Below are 11925 nucleotides of genomic sequence, written 5' to 3'. Positions count from 1 at the left end.
GAATTTTTTTTACGGAATCAAGGCCGCCAACGCGTCGTAAAGGTTGTTGAAATTAACCAATCAGAATGCGCGCATTTCTATCAAAAAAGGTATAAAAAGTGCAGTGTTGTGTGCCAAAATGTAAAAATTATTTGGATTGCAAGATTTAGAAAATATCTACGTACAAAAGCAAGATTACATTTCATAGGTTAGTACATTTAATCTTAATATCATTATTTATTAAAATTTTTTTGTAAGAAATTATTTAATATAATTGCGTTTGTTCTTAGTACTGAGCATGTACACTATTTTAGCCAATGAAATTTAGGTACATATTTTCCTTAGCGTTTTCTTCTCTTTGCCTATGTACACTCCATGCCTACATGTTCATCGGCCATTTGCTTTACGGAGTTTACTCCAGTTTACGGTGCACAACGGTGTTTGACGGTATTCCACGGTGCTCCACGGTAAGATTACGGTATAATAAACTTCACGTAATTAAAGAAATCTGGCTGTTATAAAAATAATATGTAGAATTTTTAGAGCGAATCTCGCTTACTTTGTGAATAATTTTTTCGAGCAACGCTATTATTTCGCGAGAATTAATTTTACTCTCAGACTAAACGTATTAATTTAATCTTTCATTTTTAATTCTAAATAAATAACATATTACACTTTTTTCTCGACTCGTAGAGATTAATCGTCATTTTTACTACTTTATTATATATATATATATTATAAATTATGTCGGTTTCTTTTTTGTGCACATTTTCTTCTTACATGCAAAATGTGAAAGCATGGCTTGATGTAATCTATAAGTTACACGAAATGCTTGTTGTGTATACAAGTGTAAAATAATTGAATTTAATTTTAAGACGTATATGCGTAATTGCTTGCAAAACTTGTGTTTTTAATAATTAAAGTTAAATAAATATTTCTCTACATAGATGGAATATCGGCAATATTTGAGACCTACTCTAAAACCAAGGAACGATCTGCATCCTGTTAGCTGGTCTTCATAAAGGAAAGAGAGTGGTCTTTCTAAAGCAACTAAAGAGTGGCTTGCTCTTGGTTACTGGTGAATTTATTATTAAATTTATTAAACTGCAGTAGATTAATTTTGTTAATAAATAATGCAAGACTTGTTACAATTTTTAATAAATTTTTAGGACCATTCCTGATAAACTTGTGTTTATTATGAAAAGTCCATCCAAACTACGTAATTGCGACATCGCAAAATTTAGACTTCAGGCTTTAAATCGCCTCGACATATTAACGATAAATATTTTAAAAGGAAATGCGACAAGCGTTCACAAAAAGAAGAAGGTGATAAACCGAGTGATCAGAGGCAATCTGATAAAAAAAATTGTTGATAAAATTATTATTGATGCTATTAAAAGGCATCAAGATAAAAAATTAATGTTTACTTTCAGCAACGTTTAGACTACGAAATAGTCAGTATCTACATAGAATGAATTTTTAATTTTAAATAGTATTAGATAAAAATTATATTTTTTTATATTTATAAAATGTGTAATATGTATGATTTTATCATCAATTTTCGAAATTTATTTTTAATCTTTAAGATTTGATTTTTTACAATTTAAGATCTGCTTTTTTTATCGATTATTTCTCTATTAATAATAAAAATAACATTTAATTAGGATATTTCTCTAGTAAATAATTATAGGTTTTGCTTGACTTAAAAAAAAAAAAAAATTTTTACGTGTATTCTTTTCTTTTAAATCGCATTCGCATTCGTGCGGCGTATGTCGCGCGTGCCATATGTGTGAAGGGTGGAGGGGAGTTTATTTTCTTTCTTCTGCAGTTTTTTAAGCAACGCGCAGATGCCCCGGCGAGTACGCGAAATCGTTTTGCCGTCGCAACTCCCGCCGTTCTCCCGCCTGCTCGCAGTCGTGTTTCATATTTCCTGACGGTCGGAAGTCGGTCGGAATCGTCGGAATAGATCGCGATCCTCGCTGACGAATGCAGCTTACGCGAAGCGGCTCACCAAAAGCGTCCACGTAGCTTTCTTGGCGCGCGCGTTGGCGTGACGTCGTGGCTGCCATCTTGAATGTCCACCGCTCACATTGCGGAGGAGGAGACCCTCCTCCTGTCAGCAGCGGTGAAACAGAACCCTGTTTGACCTCGTTGTCTGTCGGGTTGGTGCGCGGTTGCGTTCGCGCGGGTTTTACGCGCGCAACTTTACGTTGATCCGTCGGAATAGGCGGACTTGCGTGGCCTTCTCGGGAGAAAGTTCAATCCTGTATGATAAACGCGTGATAAGGGTATACCGCGTGCCAGAGTGTGCCAGCATCGACCTTCAAGTCCCCTGTTGGGGAGGCTGGTTTATCTCCGCGGCATTTCTCTTCGCTCTCATCAGGTGACGACGCCTAGAGCGCGGCTGCTACGCTACGGTTATCTTCAGGTCAGGAAGTCGCATTTCGTGAGAAAGAGGGCTCGGCGAGCGACAACGTGAGACCTGGCCTTCCAAAAATGGCATTTTCACGGGACGGATACGTAATACCCGTCGCGTCATGAAATTCATTCGGAGTCAGTTACTCGCCGTTCAGTAATATGACGCTTTTATTTGACTGAATAATATCACGAGCAAGCGGGAAAGAGATAAACGAGTGATCGCAGCTATGTCGTCGCGTGAAGAATGCGACTTGGAAGCGCCGGTCTTTTCTGCACGATGCGAGTCTTGAATTCTACGCGAACGCACGAGTAGTGGAATTGCTCGAGAAAGGTACACGATCATGCAAACGTTAGTTGACTTCAATTTTTCCATTTTCCCGTTGTCTGTATTTCCTGGAGTTTGCCGTTGCCGTTTCTTCTTCCGCGTTGCCCCTTTATGTTCAAGCGAGTAGAAAACGCCCTTTGACGACGCGGCTTACGTGATAAAATATCAGTACGCATTTTCGAGAAAAAATCTGTAAGAACCAGTCTTGATTGTAAAAAATCAAAACGTCTCGGTAAATTAATAAATTTATTTAATATTACAATTACATTCTTATAGTCTGCAAAGAAACTGTTTTGTGTAAAAAAATTTGGTAAAGCGGCTAGAAGGGTAAAAGATCGCTAATTTTTACAAATTTTTGCAGGAAATTTTTTTATTTAGCAAATGTGTTTTAAATGGGGAATAAAACTGAGAATTTTAAAAGCATGAAGCTGTCGACTATGCAACAGAATGAGAGGCAGGGAGTAAGGGAATTTGGAAACCGAGTTCCCAACAATGTGACTATGATGAACAATGCCAGAAGCGATAAACATGGGGAGAACAATACCAGCTTACAGAGAGAAGAGAGTTCCATGGTATCCAATCTTCCTCTTTTATTTGCTAATGGTTATCCCACATCTCTAGAGAAGATTACCATGGTACATTAATGACACTACTTATACTATTTTTATTTTAGAACAACTTCTTTTATAATCATAAAATGTTTTGTAATCAAGAAGTTTTAGAAAGATAAATTACTTTTATTTTATTGTGCCATGTTATGAGCTACATTCTGTTTGTTGATCAGTCTATTAACAAATATTTCAGGTACAACTGGAGCGTTTTATATTGTTTATGGTCCACTGTTCATTGGGCCATGATACCACTAAGGTTATTAATAAACCTGAATGGTGGCCTCAAGATGTACCGTTTTCGAGTCCACTAACAAGACCAAAAAAGCTCAACGATGTAGGTAGATCTTAATCGATATATTTCTATTTGTAAAATGTTACACAACTCACAATAGCCCTGTTTATCAAAAGTACTGATCTGAAAATATTATTTTAGAACTGGATGGCAAACCTAAAGAAATTGGTTTTTCGTTGTTACACGTATCACAGAAGTGAATATCTGTTACGTTTTTGTTCCTATCTAGCGCAGTATCCGCATGATGAATTAGAATATGTGAATAATTGGGACTCGACAACTAGTCTATATCACAAAAGTACAGGAAAGCTGCTAGTAACATTTCGTAATGAAAATATGGTGTGTACAATGCGTATATGTATATATATATGTATATGTATATATATAATACATGTCTCCCTCTATAAATTTACTGACGTAAAGTAGTTGGTTCGATAAATACTAGTCACTTTCAATCCCTGATTAATTATAAATAAACGAAAAAGCTTTCTGCGTCTACAGCATTATGACAGAAGAAATGATTCCCTCCGAAGAACATTATTATCTCACAATGCGTCTTCGTCGGGGAGTGGAAATAAAACGAAACAAACCCCCATGATAATTCAACCGCCATGCGATGATATTTATCTTTGTGACAATTGTGATGCTGAATTCGTGGGCCTTGCAAATATGAAGGTATTATTATTATAACATATTTTGCAATTTATATTTTACCTGGAATTATATCGGAATAGTTTATATTTTTCTGTTTGTACAATTATTTAGGAGCATGAAAAGATATGCTGTGAACAAGAACAGGGTGGCGGTAGTGGCTCACGCTCGTCTACGCCAGATTTATCTGTAATCAAACCAGAGCTACAACAAGATCAATTCTTGGAATATTTTCACTTACAATCTAATAAGACTGAATCCAAATCATCTAACGTAAAAAACGCAAGTATTTCGGATAGTAGTATTGTCAAACGAACGTCGGGGCGTGTTAGGAGTTCTCTTAATTTTACAAGATTTGCTACTATCCCGTTTTCATCGCCTGCGGGCGTGATGTTAACGAAAAAGTCGAAAGCTATGACGGAAGATACTCAGAAAGAAAGGCTAGACAGAATAGAAAGACATGTTATCGCGCCAGTATTGAGTAATTCGTGCAGACCAAAATGGTTGGATACGGAAATAGATTACGACAGATGGATAGTAACTTACAAACAGAAAAACTTGGATAAGCCAAGTGATCATTACGTGCATGAATATAAATTTATGCATTCCTTTAAAAACAAACCAAGTACGTATTTTATTGTAGATTGCTTGACGTAGATAGATAATATAATCTAAATATGTAAAAGTAGTATTAAATTTATTGGAGCTTTTTTTTTTCCTCTTTAGTGCTGAGCATACGGTCGCAATTACTCTACGCCGCATGTCGACCTATTTGTGTTGTTCTTACGCGACTGAACGAAAGCCAGATAGATGAATTAAAGAAGGACTGTTCTAAGTATCAGTGTCTTCAAAAGAACATTAATATGCGGAAGGTTTCGTTGGTGAGAAAAGCAGGACCGGCTTGTAAGACGAAATCGAAAAAAATAATTTACGCGCGGAACGCGTCTGTATCTTCAAAACGAAAAGCGCCATTGGAAGATGATGTTGAGGAAGATTCTACCATTGAAGAAGGAAAAACCAAATTATATACATCGGCTAAAGATACTTTATTCACGATCGCTGCCGTAAAATCACTCGCGGATAATGCAGAGGTTACAAAATCGGCCAAAGAAAAAAAATGCCCATCGCGCGGGATAATGTTGATCGATCTTTGTTCGTCCGACGAAGAGGAAAATGATTTAAGTACTCGCGATGAAAACAGAGATCCCATGAATATTCCAGAGGCTTCAATTACAAAGTCCCTCTTGCGAAAAGTATTACCAAAACAAACTCTACGCGAAACTCTGCATTTACCGCGCACACTCATAGACAGACTGGTTATTGAATAGCGTTTGAGGCGAAGATGACGGAAATAAATATCGACTGTTAATGTTATTTAAAAAAAAAAATGAAAATGCACATGCCTTTCTCCAATCTTAACACTAAATATGAAACCAGCGTATAGCAAGTTATTATTTACACGATGATTTATATGTACATGCGCGTTATGTTTCTTATATTTATTATTAATACAATAGTTGAATTTATACTAGGATTTTAAGACAGTTCTAATTTTATATAAAAATGTATAAAATGCTCTGTATCATTGGACTGATTGGCTTATTTTTGATAAAACAAATCATAGCGCTGAAGCAGATTTAGGGATGTCTCCCATTATGTTTGAGAAAAATTTATAAGAGATCGTAAAGATTTTATATTTTAAAAAAAAGTAAAAACGCGCTATAACGTTATACAATAATTTTTAAGTTATTAGCTATTAAAATGCTTGTTTAATTATTATTATTTATTTATGGCTGAGTTATAACAGTAATTTTATAATGAACAAAGAGATGACAAACGGCCAATTTCAATTGCTTCTTATTAAAAAATTGCAATACTTAACGAATTATTTTATCTCCGTTACTGTATTGCATTATCTTATACTTAATGGGAAACATTTTGTAGCCTATCATGTATATGTGATACTCAAGAAATTAATTTGTTGTAAAAAGGAAGTAATATTAGTATAAGTTTTTATTAATGTATATAAATGGATAATTTAAACAGATTGTATAAGCGTAAGGTACGAAATAGAATATATAGATGCACTATTTAATACTTACTATAGCAAATATAAAATTTTACAATATTACAGTAAAACATAAACAAAATCTTTGTTTTATAAAGGCATATATTTTTAACTATATTTGCTAAGACGTAATATGTTTATTATTTCATCGTAAAGTACGATAATTGCATCAGTAAAAACTGCATCTATTTATTATTTTATTAAACTGTTTATTATTCATAGGAAATATGTTGAGTATATTTGCTCGCAAGAGAGATACAATTTATGCATTTAGAATACATATATTTGCTTACAGTCTTTATTCTTGCTTTTTTTTTGCTCTGAATATCTTTCCTATGAAACTTATAAAATCTATGAAAAAAGAAACCACTTTACTTTTCCAGTCTTTTTCAATGCGCTTTAAAACCAGTCGCTTCGTGGAAATGTTGTGAAGTGGGCCGAAAGCTAAAGCAACGGCTGTACAAGCAAGACATATAACGTTGTAAGGCATACTAAAGTCGGGAGTTGGAAGACTGATAAGCAAGGACTCCGTTCGTAATTGTACTAGATAATCGTCCCTTGATGCGTTAAAACTGTAAGTTTAATTATCCATAATTATTTTCAATTGTTGCTTACATTATTAATAACAATGGAAAGAAAAAACCATTCGTATTTTTTGTTATCGATAGAAAAAATATTGCAATGCTACGAATAAACGAACCTTGAAGTAATTGTACTTCCATCGAGCGGTAGAGCGGTGTAATTTCTAGCTATTGGTAATAAGGCTGTAATTATGGCTGATCCCATGTAAAAACCATGATTAGCATCTGGCGGATATTCCTGCCACTTGAGGAATAAGTAATCCATATCAATGGTGATTTTCGTTATTGAATGCGGCGGCAGGCGCAAGATTAATTCTAAATAATATGGGCTCTTCCTTTCTCTTCCAGGTAAATAACGCTGCGCCACTGTAATGATGTAAAATAATAATAAAACTTTTTTTATAAATTTTACTGATTGCCTAGGTTACGCGTATTTTATATTGAATAAATTTGTTAGCTATTATCTGTTGCTACAAAATAACTATATATTATTTTACTCACACGGGCGAACTAATTGTCCGTTACAAGTTATGGTAATAGAATGTAAGTAAACCAACAGGTACCACGGAATATTTTCTAATAGAATTATATCTAACGATTGCCAGTGATTGTTATATAGTTTGGTCACTAAACTACCTCTTTCTTGACCATATCCTAAAGAATTTAAGAATTAAATTATTACTTTTTATGTTACACATATACATTACAATATATTTAGCGTACGTGCAAAAACATTTTTATATCGAGCATACCTATAATATATCTATTCGCGTAGAGAATTGAAGGATAACTTATGACATTACTCTTTGGCGCACTATGCACAGCAGCGATATTAAATATTCCTTTACTGCTGTGGGATCTAATGTCGTATATTGCTATTTCATTTTGTTGTCCGCCACGCAAGCTAAGAACTTTTTCACTCGGCAGTGGCGTCAGTTCATATATTTGATTTGTTTTGTTGCTCGATATATCAACGTAAATATTGCTTAATGTTGCAAGTGGACACGCGCCTTTAAGACCCATTCCGAAAAACTTTCGTATTGACCAGTCCTATTCGAATTGGAAACGTGAATATTTAGCGAGTAATATTATTTATAATACTAACTAAATATTGAATAATTTACCTGATTCATATCCGTCATCGTATCGTATATTAAGGAAACAGTTTGTTGCAGCTCCAAAGACGTCTTTGTACACGCTGCATTACGACATATTGATCGAAAGTGTATTCCAATGGAATGATAATTTGTATTATGAATGTGTGCAGAATTTAACAATGTCGCCAAACCTCTCTAAAAAATTAAAGGCGTTAAGAAAAAGTAAAAAGAAATTAAGAGGCACGATAGTGCCTCTCGCCAAGTCGGGACGCCGCTTGAAAAAACCCGTAGGTATTGGTTTTTCAATAACGATTGAACTAATTATTTTATTTAATTACGCTAATTTAATTTAAATGTAGTAATTGATATGCAGTTCGTAAATACCTTGGAATTGCAAGGCAATAATTTTTTAAACGGCGTTAGATTTTCAGTGCAAACTATCTCCCTTGGTAACGATGAATAACGTAAGTGACTAGAATTTACTGGCCCATTCATAACGCCAGTAGGACGGAAGGTAAACTCTGGCGACATGCTATTAGACGCATCGACAAAATTCAAAGAGGCGCACAGTAATCCAGCTAAAGCATTTGTTAGACCTTTCCATTCTTCATTTATGCTAAAAAAAAAAAAATTAAATATTGCTATATATTTATAACTTCGATTTTCATACAACTAAATGTGATTTCTTTTACAAAAAAAAAAATGAATTAACATTTTACGATTATTTTTCTTACTTTGCTATATCTGTATTAAACCATGCAGTGATTTCAGCACCAGGCCCAGCATCATGGAAAGGATATCCCCACTTTTGGTAATTCCACAAGCCTTCTGTTAAAGTAATATGCAACTCGTCCACCTTATGACGACCTATGATCTCACTCAATCCCCTCGGAAATAGGTGTGTATGTTGAACTGAAGTAATTATCATTTGTTTAATTGTGAGTAATTCGAGTTTGGTCAGTAAAAAAGTAATTTTGATCATTAATAACTAAAATTATTCCTAATTATTAAAGCTACATAGTAAAACATAAAATCCTTTTATACATTGTACATTTTTGTTTTAAATAATTTATTATCAAATAAAAACTAAATACAGAAATACAGTAAAAATTTTAAGAAGTAATAGTTCGAACTGCAGAGTGTAACTCACGTGTCTTTACGTCGTTTGGCGTTTCCCATACCGTGGTAAATTGAAAGTAAGCGTATACGTGATTACTCGACAGAGGCTTTAACATTAATTCCTCATTAAAATAGTCGTTGTATGCATTGTTACAGGTTCCGATGCCGATGAAGCCGGTAAGCAACAAGAGCACTCTCGACGGTGGCATGATTTTAAGGTTAGACTGCTCCGGGTAATATCGCACGTTGAATTAACTATCGTGCTTTATCAGAAAATAGATAAAAGGTAAGTTTTAATTTCTATATCGATCGCGCGCTGAAGCCTTGTCAGAAAGAAATAAATATAAATGCATAATCTTACGTTACATGATTGCTCGCTCAAACACAATCTCTCGTAAAGATATTCACACCAATTATCGTTGCAGGGCAAGACAGATTCTCGATGAAGTTGAAATATTTTTTGACAGAGTGACACGTTTTATTTGTACAACAATTATTTTTAAAATATCCCCCGTGCGTTCGTATAAGTTTTGTATCACCAAGCGGGCCTTGAAACACGATTTATTAATTTATTAATTTCTTTCTTTTCTAACTTCCAACAGAATTTTTATTATACATTCGTGAATGTCGGGTTTTATTGTTTCTTGCAACGTACAATTTTTCGAATAATAAAATAATTTATCGCTAGCGATGTAAAGATTATATCGGCGGATTAGAATCAATTGGAATTGATTAGAATCGACGGTCGCTGGTCGCTGTCGTGATGGAGTTGCTTCTTGTAAGTGATGCCACCTGGGCGTCGTGAACTGAATCGCGTGTACCATGACGCCGTTGATTGAACCCGTCAGTGAATCAGCTGATCGCCATGCTTATGTGGGAGAATCAGCTGTGCGCGACTATGGACGAGCTGACGAGCGAGGATCTCGAGATACCGCCTGCCAAGTACGAGTGTGAGTATTGACCGTGCACTTTTCCTTGGTATTTCCATTTCGTTCGCTTATTCCTCGATAATACTTCCGTCGACACGCGTTCCGCGCTGCAGATCGTCACCACGTTTCGGCTGTCCCTCGCGATGTAAAGTTCCTTAAACATTGCGCGAATTCCCGTTGCTCTCGGTCTAAAAATAATTACGAGAATATCTGTGCTTTCTGTTACAGACTTGGACCACACTGCGGATGTACAGTAAGTACTTACATTTAGCCGCACCTTCGACCGGCTCGTTTCAGAGGTTACTTCGCCGGTTAACCTAAAAAAGCGCGCGAGAAGTGTGAAAGCGAGGCAACGAATGGTTGAAAGCGTTGACTTGCGATTGAGATTCGATTTGGATTTATCTAATTATTAATTTTGTTTTAGGTTGCACGCGTGGGGTGACACCCTGGACGAGGCCTTCGAGCAATGTGCGATGGCCATGTTCGGTTACATGACGGAACTTGACCGCGTGCAGATGACGCAGGTGCATCATATTGAGGCCGACGGTGATGACATGGAGAGCCTGCTCTTCCACTTTCTCGACGAATTACTGTTCATGTTCAGCGCCGAGCCCTACATAGTCGCTAAGGTATTATTTTTTAGTCGATCGCAAATGTATAAACAATTTATTGTTAAAGTAATAAGGATAATAACAATTTTTTTTTTTATTGATACGTTATTTTTATATTTATATTTGTCACTGACATGTATTTCTAAACATTGCTTATAATTTTGATAATGATACGATTTAATCGTGCGAACTTTAAAAAGCGTCAAATATTTGAAACCGGATAGCTTGTTGAAGTTTGTATGCATGTCCAAAGGTAAAGGCTAAGAATCCCGATACTTGTCTGTCACCAGAAAGTTAAGATCACCGAGTTCGACCGGGAGAAATTCCAAATCAGGGCAACTGCATACGGTGAGGAGTTTGTGATCGGCAAACACACGCAGGGTGCAGAGGTGAAGGCCATTACCTACTCTGCGATGCAGATCAACGAGCCTCCGCAGGTGGACCACCCCGAGGTCTTCGTAATTGTAGACATATGACGCAGTCCTTGCCCGCCGATTACAATGCACATCCCAACGACATTTAGCCGCGTAACTTTTCAACACCGCTCTAGAAACAATGAGAGAAAAGGAAAGAAATAGTAAGGAAAAGGGGGATGACTTGGCTCGAGCAGGGGATATTAAAGAAAAAGGAAGGAGGCGACCGAAGGGTAAGAAGGGAGACCATATGCCTCCCCTACGGTTCTACATAGGATCCTTTTGTACTTGCCCCTTAGGGTTCAAATAAATACGTTACGAAGAATGCACCGGGCCTCCCTTCTTCTTGGCTGAACTTGACAGGCATGTACCAAGGCTACTTGGATTCCCATAAAGGCCCAAGAAAAGTATTTCAATCAGAATCCGTTAGTAACAAGAAAAAGTACGAGTTTTAAGTTACATAGTTTTTTTTGTTTTTTATTGAATATTGCTAACTCATGATCAAACGTAATTAACACAGCAGTATTACTTTTTATTGTGTAATAGTTTTGACATGTTTTCCTGAAACGTTTTAGGGTTGCTTTCTCGCTGCATATTTCCTTTAATAAAATCACACTCGAATGCATGAAAAGGGTAAACGACATGAATCCATTGCTTGTACAACATGTTGGATTAAATGTTAAAAATGAAGGGAAACAAAGATTATTGTTATCAGTTGAAGAGCTTTATTGACGGTAATAATATATATATTTGATATAATATTAATTATATGTCCACGATTATGTTCATAGTTGAAAAAAAAAAAGAAAGAAAAACTAATTCGTATGATAC

The 11925-nt window shown here is 35.6% G+C and overlaps 3 protein-coding genes across 6 annotated transcripts; 2 read left to right on the top strand and 1 right to left on the bottom strand.

Moving 5' to 3' along the window:
* Positions 1-334: 334 nt before the first annotated feature.
* Positions 335-6645, top strand: Ova (ovaries absent). Of its 4 annotated transcripts, XM_070654046.1 has the most exons (9): positions 335-446; positions 927-1057; positions 1149-1305; positions 3084-3357; positions 3527-3667; positions 3767-3964; positions 4127-4300; positions 4391-4901; positions 5003-6645. In XM_070654046.1, exons 4-9 carry the CDS (start codon positions 3115-3117, stop codon positions 5602-5604), a joined length of 1869 nt encoding a protein of 622 aa, XP_070510147.1. In that variant the 5' UTR covers positions 335-446; positions 927-1057; positions 1149-1305; positions 3084-3114; the 3' UTR covers positions 5605-6645. The 4 variants fall into 4 exon arrangements, with proteins under 4 accessions (XP_070510147.1, XP_070510148.1, XP_070510146.1 ...); XM_070654047.1 differs by lacking the exon at positions 1149-1305; XM_070654045.1 differs by lacking the exons at positions 335-446; positions 927-1057; positions 1149-1305 and adding an exon at positions 1763-2746.
* Pig-t (phosphatidylinositol glycan anchor biosynthesis class T) lies at positions 5296-9671 on the bottom strand. Its single transcript, XM_070654050.1, has 9 exons — positions 9503-9671; positions 9173-9404; positions 8757-8934; positions 8407-8638; positions 8050-8217; positions 7678-7975; positions 7427-7579; positions 7045-7291; positions 5296-6916 (listed from the first exon to the last, which is right to left on the bottom strand). The coding sequence occupies exons 2-9, from the start codon at positions 9348-9350 to the stop codon at positions 6643-6645; spliced, it is 1728 nt and encodes a 575-aa protein (XP_070510151.1). The 5' UTR covers positions 9351-9404; positions 9503-9671; the 3' UTR covers positions 5296-6642.
* A 249-nt stretch (positions 9672-9920) lies between these two features.
* Archease (protein archease) lies at positions 9921-11859 on the top strand. The gene is made up of 4 exons (XM_070654132.1): positions 9921-10091; positions 10299-10323; positions 10495-10699; positions 10972-11859. Exons 1-4 carry the CDS (start codon positions 10007-10009, stop codon positions 11155-11157), a joined length of 501 nt encoding a protein of 166 aa, XP_070510233.1. The 5' UTR covers positions 9921-10006; the 3' UTR covers positions 11158-11859.
* The last annotated feature ends 66 nt before the right edge of the window (positions 11860-11925 follow it).

The sequence above is a fragment of the Cardiocondyla obscurior genome, linkage group LG03 (assembly GCF_019399895.1).
Source record: "Cardiocondyla obscurior isolate alpha-2009 linkage group LG03, Cobs3.1, whole genome shotgun sequence".
NCBI lineage: Eukaryota > Metazoa > Arthropoda > Insecta > Hymenoptera > Formicidae > Cardiocondyla > Cardiocondyla obscurior.
Note: the sequence above shows the minus strand (reverse complement) of the source record. Positions and strands in the feature narration are given on the sequence as shown.